Genomic DNA, 22,334 nt, shown 5'->3' on the forward strand with positions numbered 1-22,334 from the left:
AATGCTTGAAGGTGAATAATAACTAGTGTGTACTACCTAAGACTATTGGGGAAAGGGGAGCAGGTGCCTGAACCCGGGAGGTGAGGCTGTCTTGAATGAGTTTTATTACCATTCTGAAACATCTCTTGAATCTTACCTTTCCTCTCTCTTTCCATGCCTCAGCCTACTTCATACCCTCTCCCCAGCTATTGCCACAGCTGCCTGGCTTCTGCCTCTAGTATCACCAGAGATATTTCCCTACAAAAATAAGTTTGGTCATGTAATATCCCTGCTTAAAAACTTGGACCCAATGTTTTTCTTCATTTTGTTCTCATATACAGTATATTCCAGACACACCAAACTCCTTCCCATTTCAGCACATTTTAAGCTCTTTCATGATTCCCTTTCTTTATACATGGTGCTTCCTCTGCCTCCTATTATTTCTCTCCACTCACCCTCCCTGCTGTTTCTTTACGACCCTGCACAAACATCGATTCCTTTCTGCTCCCATATATTTATACTCAGACCACTAATATAGTCCACTTTACAATATTTATAATGTGTTTCGTTACATGCATATCTCCCCTGGTGACTACAATGGGAAGATTTGTCTGTCTGGTTTATCTTTGCGACCATTTAGCCAATTGCCAGGTATAAACTAAGACTCATTCCACATTTTGGGGTGACTAAATGAATTATTAATCAATGTCCAAACTGAAAATCCTTACACTTATTTCCCATCTTCATTGATAGTGATTGGTTCTATACTATTCAAAAATAAACACTATACAAATATAATTGTATTTAGCTATATCTTAGTCTAAAACCCCTGAATGTAATGTTAACGTAAAAACATTCAAATCTGTAAAGAATTTTTGTGAGTTTAATTGAGCCAAACTGTTGACAATTGCTGGGAAGCAGAATCTCAACTGATTGGGATAGTGCTCCGGAGAATGGCGGGTTTTCACCTTGTTTTATACATTACAATAAAAAGAGGAGACATGGGTATTATACATTACAATCAAAAGAGGAGACGTGGGTTACATGAAATCCATTGGTGATAGATTAGGGAGGTAGGAGAAAGCAAAGCAGGGAAACTTCTGGAATTGAATAAAAAGTAAAATGATAGATAACATGCTTTGTTTACATAGGTGGTTACAGATTGTTAACAGTCAACAGTTAACATGATAACAATAACAATGAAGGAACTTATGGTCTCAGTCATTGCGTTTCGTTATGCCCTGAGGGGTCTGGAAAAAGGGAAGCTACAAGTTACCCAGACATTTCATACTTATGTTATCTTAGATGCAAAACGACAATGAGTTCAGTTAAGGTATAGATTGACCTTGTCAGTGAAAATACGGGCCTAGTACATGACTACCCACCATAACTGCTTTTAGTTAAAGTTTTAATTTCAGACCATCCTTTGTGGTTACTTTAGGTCTTAAAGTTTGCAAGACTGCCATGCAGGACTTCCCTGACCTTGTCAGGTTAGCATGTGGAGCCTTTCATCCATAGTACCTAGAGAAGATAATATACAATATGTTGAAATTCCAACTGACTTTTTCCTAAAAGAGATATTATTGGTTTCATTAAAAGTCTTAACTGAGCAGACCAGTGTGGCTCACTGGTTGAGTGTTGACCCATGAACCAGGAGGTCATGGTTTGATTCTCCATCAGGGCACGTGCTCAGGTTACGGGCTTAGTCCCCAGTAGGGAGTGTGCAGGAGGCAGCCGATTGATGATTCTTATCATTGATGTTTCTAACTCTGCCTTCCTCTCTGAAATCAATAAAACATTTTTTTTTCAAAAGTCTTAACTAAAACCACTGTTTTCACCTTTGTTTCCTTTTTTCATTCATTCCTTATGTATTCATTTATTCAAACATCTATTGATGAAATAGTTACTTATTGAATATCTATTATAAGCCAAGCAGATTCCTTGGGCTTAAAAAGCTCCTCTTTTGAGTAACTATACAGAAACTGTAGTTATTGTTATCTTTAATGTTTCCTTTTTTCCTGAGCAATTAACAAATGTTCTCTTTCACAGAGCACATGTGAAAAACACTTGGGAGATTTTTGTTAACATTAAATTCAGATAAGTAAAATATGTGATGGTGACCATGTCAGTTATTGTCTAAAATGGGATACTTATGGGGGAGTGAAAAGGAATCCTATCTAATAAAGAGGGAATATGCTAATTGACCCTCACGCTATCACAAAGATGACGGCACCCACAGACAATAAGGAGGGAATATGCTAATTGACTGCCACACCCTCAAAGGTGGCAGCACCCACAGCCACAAGATGGCAGCACCCAGTCCCCGGCCCGAGGCACAGGCAAGCCTCGGATGGCGGCTGCCCAGCCGCCCAGGGCCACCCGAGGCTCGGGTAACCAGGGTCAGCCGAGGCTTGCGCTGCCGGCAGTGGCAGCAGCAGAGCTGTGATGGGGCGTCGCCTTCCCCTGATCACTGGGTCACTTCCCACCCCTGAGGGCTCCCAGACTGTGAGAGAGGGCAGGCCAGGCTGAGGGACCCCCCTCCAGTGCATGAATTTTCATGCACTAGGCCTCTAGTGTGTTAATAATCCAAGACAACAGCATTATCTCAGACAAGCCAAGATGTACAATCACCCTATAAATAAATGCTATAGTCGAATCAGATTGTATTACTAGCTGCCTTCTGTTTTCCAAGCACAGTTTATGTTTTTATGCCTTTGTATCTTGGTCTTTATTGCTAACTTTGCCCTTTCCTCTCCAATGCCTAGAGCCTGTGCATCCTTCAAATGCTGCCCAGATCAATAAGCTTTTCCTGATCAGCCTAGTCCATACAAATATCTCCATCCTGAATTTATTTAGGGTTAACTTATATACTTTATTAGCAACTACATTTATTCTGGTTTGTCATAGTTATGTTACTGTTTTGACTCCTTTTGTTGTTTAACTTTTTCATATCTTCCTCCTCAACTGAACCACATGTCCTTAAGATCGAGGTCGATATTTTGAACTTACATCTACTCCTCAAGTACAGTGCCTTATTCTTACTCATATAATACATTTTTGTTGAATATTTTATTTCCTGCCTAAAAACTATCCCACTTTGCCCTAGCTGGTTTGGCTCAGTGGATAGAGCATCGACCTGTGGACTGAAGGGTCACAGGTTCGATTCCGGGCAGGGGCACATGCCTGGGTTGCAGGCTTGATTCCCAGTAGGGGGCGTGCAGGAGGCAGCCAATTAATGATCCTCTCTCATCATTGATGTTTCTCTCTCTCCCTTAGTCTCTGAAATCAATAAGATAATTATAATAATTTAGAAAACAGAAAAACTCTTCTACTTTACATCAGTATTGTGTATCTGCCCCCCCCCCCAAAAAAAATAAAAAGCTTTAAGGCCTTTGCAATGAAAAATTATGATTATTACATTTTAAACTTAAATATTTACTATGATATATCTTAAAATATGATTTTGTCAGTTTAGATTATACTGTGTCTTGAATTAACATTTTAAATATTTAAAAATTATTGATCAAGAAAAAGGTGAGTGATACCCAACATACCTACTACATAGTAGTACATTTTGATGAAAATTAATGTTTTGAGTATACAATGGAGTAAAGTCAGTCTCTTCAATTGGACAGCTACATGCAAAAAAATGAAACTAGACCACCAACTTACACCATACACAAGAATAAACTCAAAATGGATAAAAGACTTAAATGTAAGTCATGAAACCATAAAAATCTTAGAAGAAACCATAGGCAGCAAAATCTCAGGTATCTCTTGTAGCATTGGTATGTTTACCAATACATCTCCTAGAGCAAAGGAAACTACGGAGAAAATAAACAAATAGGTCTACATCAAAATAAAAAGCTTCTGCACAGCAACAGAAACCATCAACAAAATGAAAAAGGAGCTCACTACATGGGAAAACATATTTGCCAATAATACATCTGATTAGGGGTTAATTTTCAAAATATATAAGGAACTCATACAACTTAACAAAAGGAAGACAAATAATCCAATTTAAAAATGGGCAAAGGACCTAAGTAGATACTTCTCCAAAGTGAACATATAGAAGGCCAAGAGTCATATGAAAAAATGCTCAAAGTCACTGTTCATCAGAGACATGCAAATTAAAAGGGTAATGAGGTATCACATCACACCTTTCAGAATGGCTATCATCAAGTGACAAGTGTTAGCGAGAATGTGGAGAAAAGGGAACCTTCATGCACTGCTGGTGGGAATGCAGACTGGTGCAGCCACTGTGGAAAACAGTATGGAGTTTCATCAGAAAATTAAATATGGAGCTGCCACTTGACCCAGTGATCCCACTTCTAGGACTATATCCTAAGAAACCCAAAACACTAATCAGAAAGAATGTATGCACCCCTATGTTCATAGCAGCACAATTTACAATAGCTAAGATCTGGAAACAGCCCAAGTGCCCATCATAGATGAGTGGATAAAAAAGCTGTGGTACATTTATACCATGGAATACTATGCAGCAGTAAAAAAGAATCTCTTACCCTTTGAGACAGCATGGAGGGATCTGGAGAGTCTCATGCTAAGTGAAATAAGTCAGTCAGAGAAAGACACGTATCACATGATCTCACTCATATGTGGAATCTAAGTAACAAAATAAACTGATGAACGGAGTGGATCCAGAGGCTTGAAGCATGGAATAGAAGTGGATCCAGAGGCTTGAAGCATGGAATAGAGTGTGGAATCTCAGGGGAACTCAGGGGGAGGGTGGGTGGATGGGAGGTAATCAACCAAGGACCTTGTATGCATACATGCATGGCCCATGGACACAGACCATGGGGCATTGAGGTCCCAGGGAGGGGGGAGGCAGGGGCGAGGGCGGGCTGGAGGGGGTCAATGGGAGAGAAAAGGAGACATGTGTAATACTTTGAACAATAAAGAATTATATATTTTTTAAAAAAAACTAACTCAAGTAGTATATGCCATGGATAATTACAAATACTAACATAGCTTCCAAAAATACTGATCCATATACACTTTCCAAACATAAATTGTTTATGGACTTGTGTTAATCATTAAATTAGTTCTTGTTTCAGTGTTTTCCCAATATTCTTTCTTAAAAACAATTATAACAGCATGTGTTCATTTCAGAAATTTTAAGTATATAAAGTAGCATGTGAAAATCAGTCTTCCAGCCACTCATAGCATTTGTAACAGTTTAGTATGTATTCTTTGAGGCCCTTTTGCAATAATCCTATACTATTGATTGTCAATTATTCATGTACAGTGATAGCCATTTCTTTGGAAGGCCCCTATCCTGGGTTGATGGTGACTTTGTTCATCTTTATTGCTTGTCAACACTATCATCAATGAGGTGTTTGTATAAGGATGAGTCCGACTTACATCCTGGCCTCAGGTAGCTTTCAGTATAGAAGGAAAGAGATTTTTACAGTGATAACTGTAATACAAGGTGAAAGAGGTGCATGAGAGGAACAGATGAAGTGCTGTGGGGCTCACAGGGTGAGGAAAATGTTTACCTTGATTGCCCAAGAGGTAATATTTGAGCTGTGTCCTGAAAGATTTGGGTTGGCAGGAGGCACAAAGGCATGGAAACTGGCAGGAGAGAGGCAGAAATGCAGGTGATTTACAAGGTTATTCCATTTTCCTAGACCACAGTGTGCACATATGAGAGTAGCAGCAGGTAAAGGTGTAAAGGTAGTTTGGAGAGAACACTGAACACCTCTATAATAAATCTTTAGAAAATTTTGAACAGAGATGTGCATTAGGAATATTAATCAGACATTGGAGGGTACAGTGTCAGTCACAGACTTTGCAGTAATTTGGAAGAAGAGTTACCAAAAGAGATATAGTGACCATAGAGCTGTTGTTGAAACATAGAACCTCTAGGTCTTAGCAACTGCCATATTCCATCAGATCTAAAAAAGCTATGCTTATAAGACACACCTTTATCTTATGTACTAACGAGGGGGGGAAGCATTGCTGGATAATTTTCAGACACCACCAGTTATAAGATATATCCTGATTTTAGAGATTATAATAATGAAATGTACATCATAGATTATAATAAGAAATGTACATCATAGATTATAATAAGAAATGTACATCATAGATTCAGTAAAATAGAGTAATTTCACGGGTTGGGGGAAAGATGGGGTATGCATGTAAGTAAGGGGAGAGTTTGAGAAAATGAAAGAAGTGGGGGATGAGAACAAAGACACAAGGGAGAAGTAGACCTGGAAGAGGAGAGGATGTCTCCATCTGCCATGGGATGAAGGAGCAGTGACTCAGAAGTTTAGAAATTGAGAAGCTAAAAACATTAACTAAACTCATTTTAAATACCAACATCTTTGTGAAAGAGGAGGCAAGGTCATCTGTAAAAAGGACAGTAGTGGGTTTGAAGTCTTGGGACTTAAGAAGTGGAAAGGATTCAGGTAAGTGGGGCATAAAAAGAGTATTAAAGAGAATTGGTTAGAAAGGACTAAAAGGCCCTGATACCACAACCAGACAAAACACTACAACAAAAGAAAAGTATAGGACAGTGTCCCTGATAAACATAGATTAAAAGATCCTTAACAAAATATTAGCAAACTGAATTCAGAAATACGTTAAAAAGATCGTACACTAGGATCAAATGGGATTTATTCTCATGATGAAAGGTTGGTTCAGTATTCACAAATTAAAGTGATAAACCACATAAACATACTGAAAGATAAAAATCAAATTATCATATCAATAGATGCAGAAAAAAGCATGTGACAAAACCCAATAGCCATTTATGCTAAAACTCTCATCAAAATGTGGATAGAGGGAACATGCCTCAACACAATAAAGGCCATATATGACAAACCCACAGCTAACATTATACCCAACAGTGAAAAGCTGAAAGCTTTGTCTTAAACATCAGGAACAAGACAAGGGTGTCCACTTTGAACATTTTTGTTCTGCACAGTATTAGAAGTCCTAGCTACAGCAATCAGACAAAAAAAGAAAAGGCATTTGAGTTGGAAAGGAAGAAATGGTGGTGGGAAAGTGGAAGTACATGCAAAGGAAATGAAACTACACCACTTTCTTACACCACATATAGGAATACATCCAAAATGCATTAAAAATTTAATATAAAACCTGAAACCATAAAACTCCTAGAAGAAAACATAGGCAGCAAACTCTTTGAATTGCTCTTGGCAATATTTTTTTGGATATGTCTCCTTTATGTGAGCGAAACAACAGCAACAAAAAAACAAATGGGGAGAGAAACCAAGATGGCGGCATAGGTTAAACACCTAACCTGCAGCCGGGCACAACAATTTCAAAGGCACAACTAGAGGTCAGAACGGACATCGTCCAGAACCACAGGAGAGCTGGCGGACTGAAATGCCCACAGCTGGGGGGAAGGAGAAGGCCACGGGGACAATCGGGGGAGCCGTAAAAGCCTGAGGTATGGAGAAACGGGCGGAGACACAAGCATGCGCGCCTGCGGGGAGGATGGAGCCAGAGAGGAAGGGGCGGCTGATGGCCTGGCCGGCGTTCACTGGCAGGAAGGAGATAAAGGCTCCGGATTGCGCTAAGCGCCAGCTCCGACTGCACTGAACCCCAGTTCCGGGCGAAACCCTGGGAAGCCAGGCGCACGCTGGGGGAATGACTTTGGGCTGTGGGGCGCAGGCACAGAGGAGCTGCGGCTCCAGACGCGCGCACTGGAAGGAGCGAAGAGGACGGACTTTTGCCTGCGCCACTGAACTGCCCTAGCGGGAAGGAGACAAGAGCTCCGGACCGTGCTGAACCCCAGTTCCGGGTGAAACCCTGGGAAGCCAGGCGCACGCTGGGGGAATGAATTTGGGCTGTGGGGTGGAGGCACAGAGGAGCGGCGGCTCCAGTAGCGCGCACTGGAAGGAGCGCAGAGGACGGACTTTTGCCTGAGCCACTGGGTGGCCCTGCTGGGAAGGAGACAGGGGCGCCAGACTGCGCTGAGACCCAGTTCCAACTACACTGAAACCCTGTTCCAGGTGAGAATCTGGGAGTCCAGATTCATTAGGGGAGGGACTGGACTGTTTGGCAGTGGGCGAAACTCCAGGGCGCGTTTCTCTCAGAGGTGTTTGCGAGGAATACAGAGGGACACAGACGCAGGAGCCTCATAGGGCGGGGCTGACAGGAAGCCAAGGTTGTAGGCTCCACCCTGTAGCTCCGCCCCAGCCAAGCTGAGCAGAAGCTTTTTCCTGCTGAGTGCCTCAGGTAGTGGCTGACCCACACTACATTGGAGACCCAGAAATGAGGGCATCTAGTGGTTGGTGTGAGATGACACCAGATTTCAACCACTCGCATAAGGGAGGCATTCTAGAGGCAGACTCAGTGAGCGCCAAGGCATTGCTGCATCAAGACCCGGCCCATAAACATGTCTCCTGCACAGCAACTCTTCCTATATAGACAAAGAGGGTCCTCACGGCCAATTGGCCTGGAGGACAATTCCTCCCAGTGTCACCAACAACAATCAAGACTTAACTGTACAAAGGAGGACCAAGATGGAGATATAGGGCGGCAGCCTGATCGTTGCCTACCACAACAATATTGAGACTACGACGGGAGAGCAGAGCAGACACCAGCCAGAACCACCGGGGGGCTGGCTGAGCAGATGCTCTACAACTAGAATAAAAGAGAGGGGTACGCGGGATGATGCTGATGCCGGTGACCCAAAGTCCACACTTTAAGAACTATGGCTCAGGCGACACAATGGCGGCCTGGAACGTGCTCGGCGCAGTTCCCCCGGCGGTTTCCGGCTGAGGGGACGGCTCCACTCGCTGCCGAGCACGGGCAGACGAGCCCCTGGGAGACATGGGGTGGGAGACTCCGTGCTTGCTGACCTCCGAGTCCTTCAAGAATCTCAATGCCCCGAAGCGGCCAGGTGCGCACGCTCGGCGACCGGCCACCGCTGCAGACCCAAGGGCCGACGCAGCGACACCAGACCAGCCCGCCGCCGCGCACCAGGCACACCGAAGCCTCGCCGAGCCCGCCGCCCAACGAGTTCTGCGGCAGCCGCCCTGGAGCTCTGAGAAAATGACCGAAGGAATTGCTGAGAGGGAACTGACCAACAGGAATTGGGATCAAGAAGACGAAACCCCGCTGAGACCCGAGTCCAGGCGAGGCTGCGAGCCTCTGGGCTCAGGTGTGGTCACACGCCTCTGGGTCTAGGTGAGGCCTCACGCCCCTGGGTCTGGGTGAGGCCTCGCGCCCCTGGGTCCAGGTGAAGCTGGATTCCGGGTTCGGGTGAGGCCATGTGCCCCTGGGTCCAGGTGAATCTGAACCCTGGGTCCGGGTGAGGCCGTGGGCCCCTGGATCCGGGTAAGGCTGGGTTCCGAGTCCGGGTGAGGCCGTGCGCCCCTGGATCCGGGTGAGACCACGCGACCAGGGGTCTGAGAGAGGTAACGCGCCCCTGGGTCCGGGTGAGGCCATGTGCCCCTGGGTCCGGGTGAAGCTGAACCCTGGGTCCGGGTGAGGCCGTGGGCCCCTCGATCCGGGTAAGGCTGGGTCCCGAGTCCGGGTGAGGCCGTGCGCCCCTGGATCCGGGTGAGACCACGCGACCATGGGTCTGAGAGAGGTAACGCGCCCCTGGGTCCGGGTGAGGCCACGTACCCCTGGGTCTAGGTGAAGCTAGATCCCGGGTCCAGGTGAGGCCATGTGCCCCTGGATCCGGGTGAGGCTGGGTCCCGGGTCCGGGTGAGGCCATGCGCCCCTGGGTTTGGGAGAGGCCACACGCCCCTGGGTCCGGGTGAGGCCATGTGTCCCTGGATCCGGGTGAGGCCTCGTGCACCTAGGTCCGGGTGAGGCCAAGCGCCTCTGTGTCAGTGAGAGGCCACGCGCCCCCGGGTCCGGGTGAAGCCACGTACCCCTGGGTCTAGGTGAAGCTAGATCCCGGGTCCTGGTGAGGCCATGTGCCCCTGGATCCGGGTGAGGCTGGGTCCCGGGTCCGGGTGAGGCCATGCGCCCCTGGGTTTGGGAGAGGCCACACGCCCCTGGGTCCGGGTGAGGCCATGTGTCCCTGGATCCGGGTGAGGCCTCGTGCACCTAGGTCCGGGTGAGGCCAAGCGCCTCTGTGTCAGTGAGAGGCCACGCGCCCCCGGGTCCGGGTGAGGCCATGAGTCCCTGGATCCAGGTGAGGCCTCGTGCACCTAGGTCCAGGTGAGGCCACGTGCCCCTGGGTCTGGGAGAGGCCACGCACCCCTAGGTCCGGGCGAGACCATGTGTCCCTGGATCCGGGTGGGGCCTCGTGCACCTAGGCCCGGGTGGGGCCGCGTGCCCCTTGGTCTGGGGGAGGCCAGGCGTCCCTGGGTCCGGGTGAGACCGTGTGTCCCTGGATCCGGGTGAGGCCTTGTGCGCCTAGGCCCGGGTGAGGCCACGTGCCCCTGGGTCTGGGGGAGGCCAGGCGTCCCTGGGTCCGGGTGAGACCATGTGTCCCTGGATCCGGGTGAGACCTCGTGCACCTAGGCCCGGGTGAGGCCACGTGCCCCTGGTTCTGGGAGAGGCCAGGTGTCCCTGGGTCCGGGTGAGACCATGTGTCCCTGGACCTGGGTGAGGCCTCGTGCACCTAGGCCCGGGTGAGGCCACGTGCCCCTGGGTCTGGGAGAGGCCAAGCATCCCTGGGTCCGGGTGAGACCATGTGTCCCTGGATCCGGGTGAGGCCTCGTACAACTAGGCCCGGGTGAGGCCACGTGCCCCTGGGTCTGGGAGAGGCCAAGCGTCCCTGGGTCCGGGTGAGACCATGTGTCCCTGGATCTGGGTGAGGCCTCATGCACCTAGGCCTGGGTGAGGTCACGTGCCCCTGGGTCTGGGAGAGGCCAAGCGTCCCTGGGTCCGGGTGAGACCATGTGTCCCTGGATCCAGGTGAGGCCTCGTGCACCGAGGCCCGGGTGAGGCCACGTGCCCCTGGGTCTGGGAGAGGCCAAGCGTCCCTGGGTCCAGGTGAGACCATGTGTCCCTAGATCCGGGTGAGGCCACGTGCCCCTTAGTCCGGGTGAAGCCGTGCCCCTGGGTCCGGCCGAGACCAAACCAGAGGGAGTCGGACCTCCGGTACCACCATTTGTCCACCATCCAGAGCTGAGGGGTCAGTGCTGATATGTACACATAAGGAACTGGTGGACATTGAAATTGGGTCTCAAAAGAACTGTTGGTCCAGAAAGAAACTCACTACAGACTGATTCATTTGCCTGTCAGCATAACTATTATTGCTCGTCTCACATTCAGTTCTCATAAGTATATATCTAGTGACATATGATCTCGCTCATCTAGGGGAAATGATGAACAACATAGACTGAGGAACAAGAACAGAACCAGAAGCAAGGAGGCATTGATCGGACTATCGGGCCTCAGAGGGAGGATAGGGGAGGGTGGGGGGAGGGGGAGAGTTCAACCAAAGGACTTGTATGCATGCGTATGAGCCTATCCAACAGTTAAGTTCAACAGGGGGTTGGGGCAGGTGTGGGGAGGGGGGGGGATGGGAATGGGGGGATGAGGACAAATATGTGACACCTTAATCAATAAAGAAATTTAAAAATAAAATAAAAACAAAAACAAAAACAAATGGGACTACATCAAACTAAAGAGTTTTTGCACAGTGAAGAAAACGATCAACAAAATGAAAAGACAACCTACTGAATGGAAATGGAAGAAGATATTCACCAACGATACACCCTAAGGGGTTAATATTCAAAATGTATAAGAAACTCATACAATTTAACACCAACAAAAAAACAAAACAAACACAGCCTGGCTGGCATGGCTCAGTGGTTGAGCGTCATCCTATGAACTAGGAGGTCACCATTCAATTCCCAGTCAGGACACATGCCCAGGTTGCAGGTTTCGTCCCTAATGTGGGGTGTGCAGGAGGCACCCAATCAATGTTCTCTCTCATCATTGAGGTTTCTAGTTCTCTCTCTCCCCCTCCCTCTCTGAAGTCAGTAAAAATATATTTTGAAGAAACGGGCCAGGGATCTAAATAGACACTTCTCCAAAGAGGACATACAGATGACATATGAAAAGATACTCAACATCACTAATTATTAGAGAAATGCAAATTAAAACCAGAATGAAAGGTCACCTCGCCCTGTCAGAATGGCTGTCTCTAACAAATTAGCAGACAAGTGGTGGCAAGGGTGTGGAGAAAGGGGAACCTTCATGCATTGTTGGTGGGAATGCAGACTGGTGCAGCCAGTGTGGAAAACAGTATGAGGCTACCTCAAAAAATTAAAAATAGAACTACCATATGACCCCGCAATTCCACTTCTGGGTATTTATCCAAAGAAGTCTAAAACACTAATTTGAAAAGATATGTACATCCCTATGTTCACTGTAACATCCTATATAATAAAGAGGTAATATGCAAATTGACCCTCATTCCCTTTCATCACAAGATGGCCGCCCCCATGTTACAAGATGGTCACCCCCACATCATCACAAGATGGCCATCCCCATGTCATCACAAGATAGCTGCCACAAGATGGCCACCCCCACGTTGTCAGAAGGGGAGGGCGGTTGAGAGGGACCAGGCCTGCAGGGGAGGGCAGTTGGGCTGGGGGGACCAGGCCTGCAGGGGAGGGCAGTTAGGGGTGATTGGGCCGGCAGGGAAGCAGGTGTCAGTCATGCCGGCAATGGAGCAGTTAGGGTCAATCAGGCAGGCAGTGAGTGGTTAGGAGCCAGCCGTCCCGGATTGTGAGAGGGATGTCCGACTGCCAGTTTAGGCCCAATCCCAAACTGGCAGTCAGACATCCCCCGAGGGGTCCCAGGTTAGAGAGGGTGCAGGCTGGGCTGAAGGACATCCCCCTACACCCCGCACGAATTTCGTGCACCAGGCCTCTGGTTATTTATAATAGCTAAGTAGGGAAGCAACCTAAGTGTCCCTTCGATAGACAAATGAATAAAGATGTGACACATATATACAATGGAATAGTACTCAGTCATAAAAAATAATGAAATCTTGCCATTTGTAACAACATAGATGGACCTAGAATGTATTAGGCTAAGTGAAATAACTCAAAGACAAATACCATATGATTTCACATATATGTGGAATCTAAAAAATAAAATAAACAAACAATACAAATACATATAAAGAACAAATTGATGGTTGCCAGATGGGGGAGTGGTTGGGGGAATGGTGAAATGGTGAAGGAATTAAGATATACAAATTTCCAGTTATAAACATAGTTATGGGATGTAAAATATAGCATAGGGAATGTAGTCAATATTGTAATAATCACATATTGTTTCAAGTGAGTACTAGACTTACTGAGCTGATCACTTCATAAGTCATATAGCCATTTAACCACTATGTTGTACACTTGAAACTAATGTAATATTGTATGCTAATAGTAATTGAAAAATAAAAATTGTTTAAAGAAAGGACTGAAGTTTTCTCATCAGAAATGAGGAATCCAAGTAAGGTTGAAAAGCATGGGTTTTTAAGGAAACCAATTAGTTGTATTTAATGACTTGGTCCAAGAACACTTGACACCTGAGAGAAGGATGAGGAAAACAAGTGGAAGGTGCTTTCTGCAGGGCAGGAGACTGGCTGTGTGGGTATGGTGAGGGGCAGAAACGCTACATGATCTAAGTTTCTCCTTAGATATATTGTTAAGTACAGGCTTAACCAAATGAGAGGTGAGGCCAGGAGAAAGCAACAGATAAACAGATTTTTGTCAAGTTGGAGGGTAGGGAATTAAGGGATTTAAGATTATAAAGAAAGCAAGTAAGTTATTTTGAAAAGGAGGAGTTTGTAAATAGGAAGTTGGGGGACTTCAGAATTTAAGATGATAGAGGTAGAATTCTGAGGGTTGAGTCTAGAAAACTTATCTTTCACAACATAGATGGGAGCATATCTCTGTGGCTTGAAAACCTCGATTTCTGGGTGAAGTCTTTACTACTTAAAGGATAGGCAAGGCTCATCACAAACTGGACCAACCTACTTTTCCAGGCGAATGTGTCCTCATCTCCTGTGAACCCCATACTCTCACCACACGCTGCACTGATTCCTGAAGGCCTTTACCTGCTTTGCCTTGCACATGCTCTTCCCCTGGCGTGAAATGCTCTTCCTCCTCTTTGCCTTGCAAACTCCCGCCCATCTTCAAGCCTAACTCAGGTGGCACTTCCTCTGCCAGGTCTTTCCAGGCGCCTGCACAAAAAACAACACTGAGCACGTCTTTGTCTTTGCTCCTGCAGTTCTCTGTAGACGTCCTCTGGGATTTTACCACAAGTATATTGATTTATATGTCTCTCTATTCAGTAGATTATAAACTCCTTGTGTTAGAACCTCTCTCATTCTCTTCTTCACCTATAATGCAAGTACAAATAGCAGGTGTGTCGTATCTGCTTTATATACAATGGAATAGTACTTGTCTTTGCTGTGGCATTTTAAAGGAATGAGTTAATCTGGTGCTTCTCAAACGAACGTTAACCGAATCACCTAGAGATCTTGTTAAACCTCGGATTCTGGCCCAGGCCGGTGTGGCTCAGTTGGTTGAGCACTGTCCCATGCACCCAGAGGTTGCAGGTTTGATTCCCCATTAGGACACATGCCTGGGTTGCGGGTTTGATCCCCAGTAGGGGGTGTGTAGGAGGTAGCCGATCAATGGTTCTCTCTCTCTCTCTCTCCCCATCTCTCTCTAAAAGTCAATTAAAACATCTAAAAAAAAAAAAAAAAAAACTTATTTACTCTGAGATCCTGCCTCTCTAACAAGCTCCCCGGTGGTGCCAGTGTTGCTGGGTGGAACTCATCCAGCAAGCCTTTGCCCAAGTAAATAGCAGAAGTGTAGTAACGATAAAGCTTAATAGGAATGTGGAAGTGGAGCACTTACAGGGACAGAGACTTGAAAAATCCTCACTGTGAACACTGGAGTCCTTAAAATGATAGCAGAACACCACATGGGAAGAGATGCTTATCGTGGAATAAAGCAGGAGACCAGAGTGGGGGACAGTAGCTGAAAAGGCTGGGATGATATAGTTCTGTGACTTCTGCCTTAGAAAAGGAGGTGCTGTCCGGTGCTGGCAGCTGCTGTGTCAGGACTGCAGTGAAGGGTGCTCTCCAGGGGGAGGGCTGGGGAAGAGGGGTGGCGGTGTGGGTCTGGGGGTTCACTGGAAGGGTTAGGGGCCTCCGTGTTCACTCCAAACAAAACGGCACTTCCCCCAATGTGGACAAGAGTGTGAGGGGAGGTACCAGAATTTGACAAACGATCATTTCCTGATCTTAAGTTTCCAGGTTCAAAGTAGGAAAGTTCTCTTTCTTTTTTTTAAACTCATAAATGATGGGGAAAGTAGCACTAACAAGCATTCTGCTCTCACATACAGTCTCACAGGTCTGATGATGGGTGCAGTTAACCACATTTCTTTTGTGCACTGTTGTGCAGAGGGTACAGTAAGTACCCATGTACTGTTTAACAATAGAGGAAAGGCAAAAATAAAGAACTGTTACATCTCCTCCCACTAAGAACTAATCAATATTTACCGCCTGATGCGTATTCTTCTAGCTTTTATCCATGCAAATTTATGTGCATAGACAGGAATTTTTCAAATTCCATCATGGTGCTTTTGCAGGCACATTATTCTGCAGACTGTTTTTCTCACTTAGGATAGGTCATAAACATCCCTCCAGGTCAGTGGATAGAGCTCTAACTTGTTTTTTTCCTAGTCATTTTAAAATAGCTGTGTATAAATATAGATGTCCCATAATTTGTTCTGCCATTCTCCTATTGATGGAAAATTGGGTAATTTCCAATTTTGGCTACTACAAACAATCTGACACATACATAAAACCCTATTGTGACAGTGCCTCAGTAACAGAACTCTGATTTCAGCCAGCCACGCATATCACAGTAGCTTTCATATCAAGGACATTTCTGAATGAAGCTTAGCAGTGGCTAGGCCTGTGCTACCCAATGTAGTAGCCATTGGTCACATGTAGCTATTTAAATTCGTTAGAATTAAATCATATTAAACATTTACTTCCTCAGTCACATCAGCCTCATTTCATGTGTTCAGCAGCCACGTGAGAATAGTGGCCACCATAGTAGACAGCACAGCACAGACCATTCCACCCTCAGAAAATTCCACTGCGCAGCCTGGACTAGACACTCTAGTGCTACACCCAGAGAAGGAAGTGTTTCTCAGTGGGCTGGTGTTGTAAGAGAGCAAATTTTTAAAAGTACAAACTGTGTTTTAATTGGTTGCCTCTGCAGTTACTTCAACGAGAATCAATATCCAGATGAAGCAAAGAGAGAAGAAATTGCAAACGCTTGCAATGCAGTTATACAGAAGCCAGGTAAGGCAGCGAGCTGTGCTCTGCGGGGCAGCTCTCGGCTTCAGGTCCTCGCTTAGGACACAAAAGCCCCCGACTCATCCCACTCCGTGCTCTCCTCTGTGCCATCCTCCTGTGGAGAGGCACGCCCTGTCCTGGTCAAACCACACTTCTTGGGGACGTGACTGTGCTACTCCAATCAGGTGTTCATATGGGAACGTTTCCAGGGAGTGTCCCTGATGAAGAGGCAAGAGCTTGAAATTATTTTTTTTAAAGACTATAGATTTCTTTTTCCAAAAAATAGCATAAATGTATCAATTCCAAAATAGTTTAACTATTTAATCAGAGTTTGTTAATAAAAATATTGGCATAGAATTTTTTAACAATTGTAAATTGTCTAATTTACAACCGAAGAGAGAACTGTGTTTGGAGTTGGCTTTGGGAGGACTTCTGCTCAGCCAGGAGGGGCTGGGGGGGTCCATTCTGAGGTCCTGCTCTCATGCGCGTCAGCAGAGCCACTTAAACACACGCATCCTTTCTCCCAGGTGCTAAGATAGTCCACATTTTACAGTTTTTGTTACCAGAAACCATTCAGTTATGACAATCCAATTGATCTCCATTTGGCCCATTAATGTGATTGGCTTAAAGGCTGTAAATTAAAGTATAAATGCTTTGTAATAATTAAATAGTAATTTATTCTCTCTTAGCTAGAAGCCTGACTGCTTATAAGTCCAGAGCCAACAAACTCAGCTTCAACATCATCTACAAGTCCCATCCCTAAAGCTGTGGGAACTCCAACTCTTCCTGGAAAACACATTACCCCTAGCTCATCAAGGCCCTATCCTGTTTTCTGGAGTCTCCACCACGTGGATTAAAAGCTGAGACAGGAGAGGACAGGGTGGGAGGGAAAGGTACAGGTGGTTCCTTGTTGGCAAGCATGGTGCTGTCCATAAGAAGTCACATTTGACAGCAAAGAAGAGAATAATCTAAAATGTTCATCGTTAAGTAACGGATGGCTAAGTAACATTTAGTCTCCAAGAAAACACGAGACAGCAGTAACTAGTTAGTGTAAGATCTGAAAGACGTACGTAAACCAGCTATCTGAAAACCAGTTAAGAAATAGCATATTCATCTAGAATGATGCTAATTAAATGAAGCCTCTGTGTGCTCTCCTGTGAACATCAACCCTAGCAGACTGACGCTGTGATATCCTTTAGGATTGTGTTTAATACTGGAATTCTTTAAGATTGTGTGGCTTTCTGAATTCAGGCATTTTATGTTACGAGTTGCTATTTGTGTCTTTATTCAATAATAATTTGAGTACGAACATTGTACTAGGTGTTGCAAACCCCCTCCCCCCCCCCGTATCTGTTATTTCAACAATAAGTGCAATCAAAAGAACTTTTAAAAAAGAAAAGTATTACTCCTTAAAACTAGTCTCAGATATAGATTATCTGAATTTTATTGCATGCATTCACAGGCAAAAAGCTGTCAGACCTGGAGCGAGTTACCTCCCTGAAAGTGTATAATTGGTTTGCCAACAGGCGGAAGGAGATCAAGAGGAGAGCCAACATCGGTAATGTATCAGGGAGGCTGCTGCTCCTTTCGGGCCGTGAACACTGTCTGTTTTAAGCGGGACTTCAGTTTAGAACTGCAGGTCTAAAGTACCCTACATGTTAAACCTAATAAGAATTATCCTTATGTTTCTCTTCATTGTATTTTTAATAACCCAGTTATTATTTAAAGTATTTGTGTTACAATAATAATGCCATTATTATTTCTCAAACTCATTGTTCTTAATGTTCTAGACTCTAGAATGAGACATGGTCTCTGAGCAGTTACTCCTGTGGTGCATGTTAAACACACTTGTAAGGTCTGGAGAGAAGGAATGTGAAACCCCGGCTTCTTTGTTATTACTTGATTATGACCTCAGTATTAAGGAACATCTGATTATTAGGGTTTGAATGAAAGAATCTTAGACAGGGAACATAGCAAAAGGCAGAGATTTTAAAAAGAAGGGAGCATTTAAGAAATTGATGAGCTTATGGCGGTGGGGAGGTGGTTTTGAGCTTCTAAAACTGTGTTTCATTTTAAACTTACTCCCTCTTCATCATTACAAATCTCAAACCCTTTAACGAACCCCAAGATAGGAGGTCCATGTTATTAGTTGGTAAGAGTCAGTTAAGCACCTAACAGTCAACCACGCAAACGCAGCCCACACAGCAGCAGGCCCCAGAATGCTGCACACGTGTCCCTCCCCTGACCTCCGTGCCCTGAGCTCCATCTGTCTGCAATTTCAAAGAAACAGAACATAGGGAAATCTAGGTTCTTGTTTAATGACGTTCTAATTCCTCAACACAGAAATTAATTCAGCATTTAGGCCATTATGATGCTGTAACAGATAATTTAGGGATCTATTTGCTTTTTTCGAAGAAGCAGCAATCCTGGAGAGTCATGGGATAGATGTACAGAGTCCAGGGGGCCATTCCAACAGTGACGACGTCGACGGCAACGACTACTCCGAGCAGGTAAGTGGCTGAGCAGAGGATCAGGGTTCCTGAGCGGGTGGGAGAGTATGACACCTCAGTTCTGCGGTGCGTTTGGTTTGGGTGGGGAAGAGGAGACAGTCTGATGTCCCTCCACACTGTGCTCGTGTGTCTAGTTGGATTTTTGTGTAATTAGAAAGGAATGTGGTAAGATTCACTTGTCCTGTTGAATTTGTGAGAAATCGTTATTCACCCACATGGATTTATTGTCATACAACAGGATACTTGGCAAGTACGCAATGGGGAGGAGGAGGAGGGAAGAAGTTCAGAGGGAGTCAGAGAAGCAGAGAAGGTAGAAGAAGAGAGGAGGATCTGATCCAAACAAGCAAGTTACACCATTCACCACACACACACTCACTGTTTGAGAAACACTAGGGGCTGCTGGGTAGCTGTACCCAAGCCTAAGCACCACCGATGGATGGCGCACAGTGGAAGGCCCTCCCCCGCGCCCCATCGCAGTGGGAACCGCGTGCTGAGATGCGTGGTTCTTCCAGAGTCTCCGGCACATTGACACACACACCCTCTCATAAATGCATGTCCTCTACCTCACCCGACTTATTCTTCATTGCTTGGGGGCAGAAATATATTTAATTATAGCCACTGGATGGAAAAATTCAGTAACTAAGGATGTGGGAAGTTCCCCGCCCCCCATATCTGTTGACAGATTTCATTTACATTTTTTAGGATTTGAAATTCATTTCCATTTGGAATGTGGTCACTTCTCCTGGACCCCAGGAAGGAAACTTTCCTATGGCGTATGCCCCTCCCTTGCTGCTCAGCCAGCCCTTAAATCCCGCCCACTGTGCTCCTTCTGCCTCCGGTGTCACAACCTGTTCACAGACACTGCGCAACCTAAGACCAGCCCAGGAAAATGAGAATGAAACAGCGCCTGTGCTTTCCCCGGGACTGTTCCTCTCTGGGCTCCACATCGTAGCTCCGCATTTCCCCTAGAGTGTTCATAAGTCTTCCTCATTGGAAACATTCCTGGTATTTTAGTCTACGTTGTAGATGGGTCATTTCCACCTTTTTTCCCAGGTGCCCTAAGGGCAGCATATCCCACCCTTTTTCCGCTGATGGGACATACCCTCCCCAAAGTTCTTTGATGCAGATTTCCCCTGAAGGTGGGAAACCTGCCCTTATTTGTCATCCGTGTTCAGTGCCACAAATGCAAGGCCAGTGTCCTCCCCAGCTCACTGGTAGCACCTCAGTGAGGGAAGGGAGCATCACTCCCGCTAAGGTGGCTGCCGCTTCCCCACGGCGGGCGGGCCGCCCACTCCCAGAGCTGTCCCGCAGTGACACTGCCCACACTTCCGTGCTGTTGTCATAGAGAGGTGGTTATTTTTTTTTTTACAAAAGTGCAATTTTATCCATAAGATGTTGGTGTCTAACTTCCTGTCTAGTTTTCTCAGTTCAGTGGAGAGATACCATGAATTCTAATAATCCTAGGAGCACCATCAGAATTTAATAGCTCACCATCATGGCCTTCAGTGACTAGAGCTCTGTTTTTTGCAAAAGTAGAATGAGCCAGATTTGATTATCACCACCAGCAATCTTCCTGAAAGAATACAATGCACAGCAAGAAAAATCTTATCTGTTGAATCCTAAAACTGTCACCCCGAAATCTCTGGACTATCCATTCAGTGTCTACTTAAATGCATTTCGCCCCACTCCATCCTGAGCCCCTCCCCCTCTCCTCCGCCCCCAGCTGCTCTGCCTCCCCTTGCCCAGCATGCCTTTCTGTGAGCTGGAGACCGTCCCAGTCCTCTAACATGTGTTTCTTATCCCTGCACGTCCAGGACGACAGCACTAGCCATAGTGACCACCAGGACCCCATCTCACTAGCTGTGGAAATGGCCGCCGTCAACCACACGATCTTGGCATTGGCCCGACAAGGAGCCAACGAAATCAAGACAGAGGCCCTGGATGACGACTGACCGGGGAGGGCGACGTGAGAGTAACTTAGTTTAGACGTAGCACCTTAGCAGACTTTCCTCGGTCCTTAACACGTGTTCTCACAGTATAACTTGCAGTTTCTTGTATGTCAGTTAGCCGTTAGGGTCTTCTTGTTCTGTGAAGATGGCATGGTGCCCTCCGCCTTTGCATATACTCTCTCAGTATTAATTCCCAGTAAATAATAAGCAACCAACCAACCACACTTCCCTCTCCCGGCCCCAAGGCTAGAAATTTCGCTGCTCCGTCTTAGCATTCCAAGAAAGTGCTTCCAGGTATGTAGATAGCCCTCCGGTCTCAGACACTAGGCTACATGTAAACCGCGGGTGCCGCAGACCCCTGTCCCACCGTCTGTCCCCCTTCCCTCCTCGGCTGGTAGGATGCAGGCTGAGGCAGTGTGGCCTGGGACTGACGCCCAAGTGGGGAGTGTCCACAGTGAAAGGAGCACGAGCCCCACCTCGGGGTGGGGGCCCTGATTTCTAGCTTCAACAAGCCGTGCCTCACAACAGTCACACGGGCTGGTGACGCCTGTCTGGGCTGTGCTGGGAATGCAGCAGGGGAGCTCCAGCTCAGATTCAGGTGATGGTAACGTGCCTGACAGACATCCAGTCCTCTCACAGCTGTGTGACTGAGGAGATAAAATACTGCCTTCTGCCTTTGGGACCATGATTAAAACAAACAAAAAAAGACAAAAATAGAGGTCATTTAAAAACACCCCAGCTTGAGAGGCACTGGGAAGTGACACGAGCTGAATGTCTGTGGATGCCACGCCCAGCTCTCAGAACCGCTGTCTGTCAGGCGGGGCACAGGCCTCGCCTGTCTGGGAAAGTGCCGGAGGTCGTCGGGAGCTGCTTTGCCTCCTGTGTCCCCTTCCCTGCCGCCAAAAAAGTCTTTCAAGGACGAAGCTAAGGTTAAAAATGAGTGAACGAACTTTCAGTCTTTGTGTCCATCAACTGAAGCCCCTCGATGTGAGGGGTTGTAGAGGACTGTACGGTGGCTGTTGCTGACTGACTTTCACAGATGCTAACACTTCCCTACACAGGGGCAGGAAAAACAGGACGTTTGCCACTTACGTGGCGGTTCTGCGTGACACGACGGGTGTGACTGCTTTGGTGTTCTCTTTACTCTGTCCTTGGAGCTGTGTGAAAAGCTGTATTGCTACAGGCAATTTATTTAATAATTGGAAGCCATATTGATAATGGATGTGGTAATATTTGTAAAGTTTAATCTTCTTTAAGCAGCAGTAACCTAATGGAATTTTTTTCCTTGATCATATATGTAGCACTTTTGTTACTTCTTAAAGATATTTATATTTGATAAATCTTTTTTTCATTTTGAGAACTCAAAATACCAAACAGTGAACTTGCGTTATAAAGTCACCCTGTGATCACCTTGTCATCTAGTAGCAAAAATGATGAACTATTCATGCATCGAGGAAAATTACATCTGCTGGCCCTGTATGAAAATGATCTCTCAGCTTCCCGATTAAATGACACGCTGTCACTGCGGTAAGGAAACGGCCCTCCCCTCGGGGGTCAGCGGAGGGCGTGTCTGAGAGGGGCACGCACCCTGCTCTCGGCCCGGTCCGT

At 46.2% G+C, this 22,334-nt stretch overlaps 1 protein-coding gene across 7 annotated transcripts in view; it reads left to right on the top strand.

The window, feature by feature from the left end:
• The window catches only part of HMBOX1 (homeobox containing 1), a 186,821-nt gene extending 164,755 nt beyond the window's left edge, over positions 1-22,066 (top strand). The window contains exons 7-11 of one of the 7 annotated variants that reach the window (XM_028159373.2): positions 16,191-16,273; positions 17,730-17,825; positions 18,683-18,777; positions 19,016-19,087; positions 20,592-22,066. In XM_028159373.2, coding sequence (XP_028015174.1) covers positions 16,191-16,273; positions 17,730-17,825; positions 18,683-18,777; positions 19,016-19,087; positions 20,592-20,729 — 484 coding nt within the window. In that variant the 3' untranslated portion in view covers positions 20,730-22,066. Of the gene's footprint in view, positions 1-16,190; positions 16,274-17,729; positions 17,826-18,682; positions 18,778-19,015; positions 19,121-20,591 lie in introns of all 7 variants that reach the window. The other 6 variants (XM_008150752.3, XM_028159374.2, XM_028159377.2 and 3 more) reach the window with 6 other exon arrangements.
• Positions 22,067-22,334: the final 268 nt, after the last annotated feature.

This window comes from Eptesicus fuscus, chromosome 6 (assembly GCF_027574615.1).
Source record: "Eptesicus fuscus isolate TK198812 chromosome 6, DD_ASM_mEF_20220401, whole genome shotgun sequence".
NCBI lineage: Eukaryota > Metazoa > Chordata > Mammalia > Chiroptera > Vespertilionidae > Eptesicus > Eptesicus fuscus.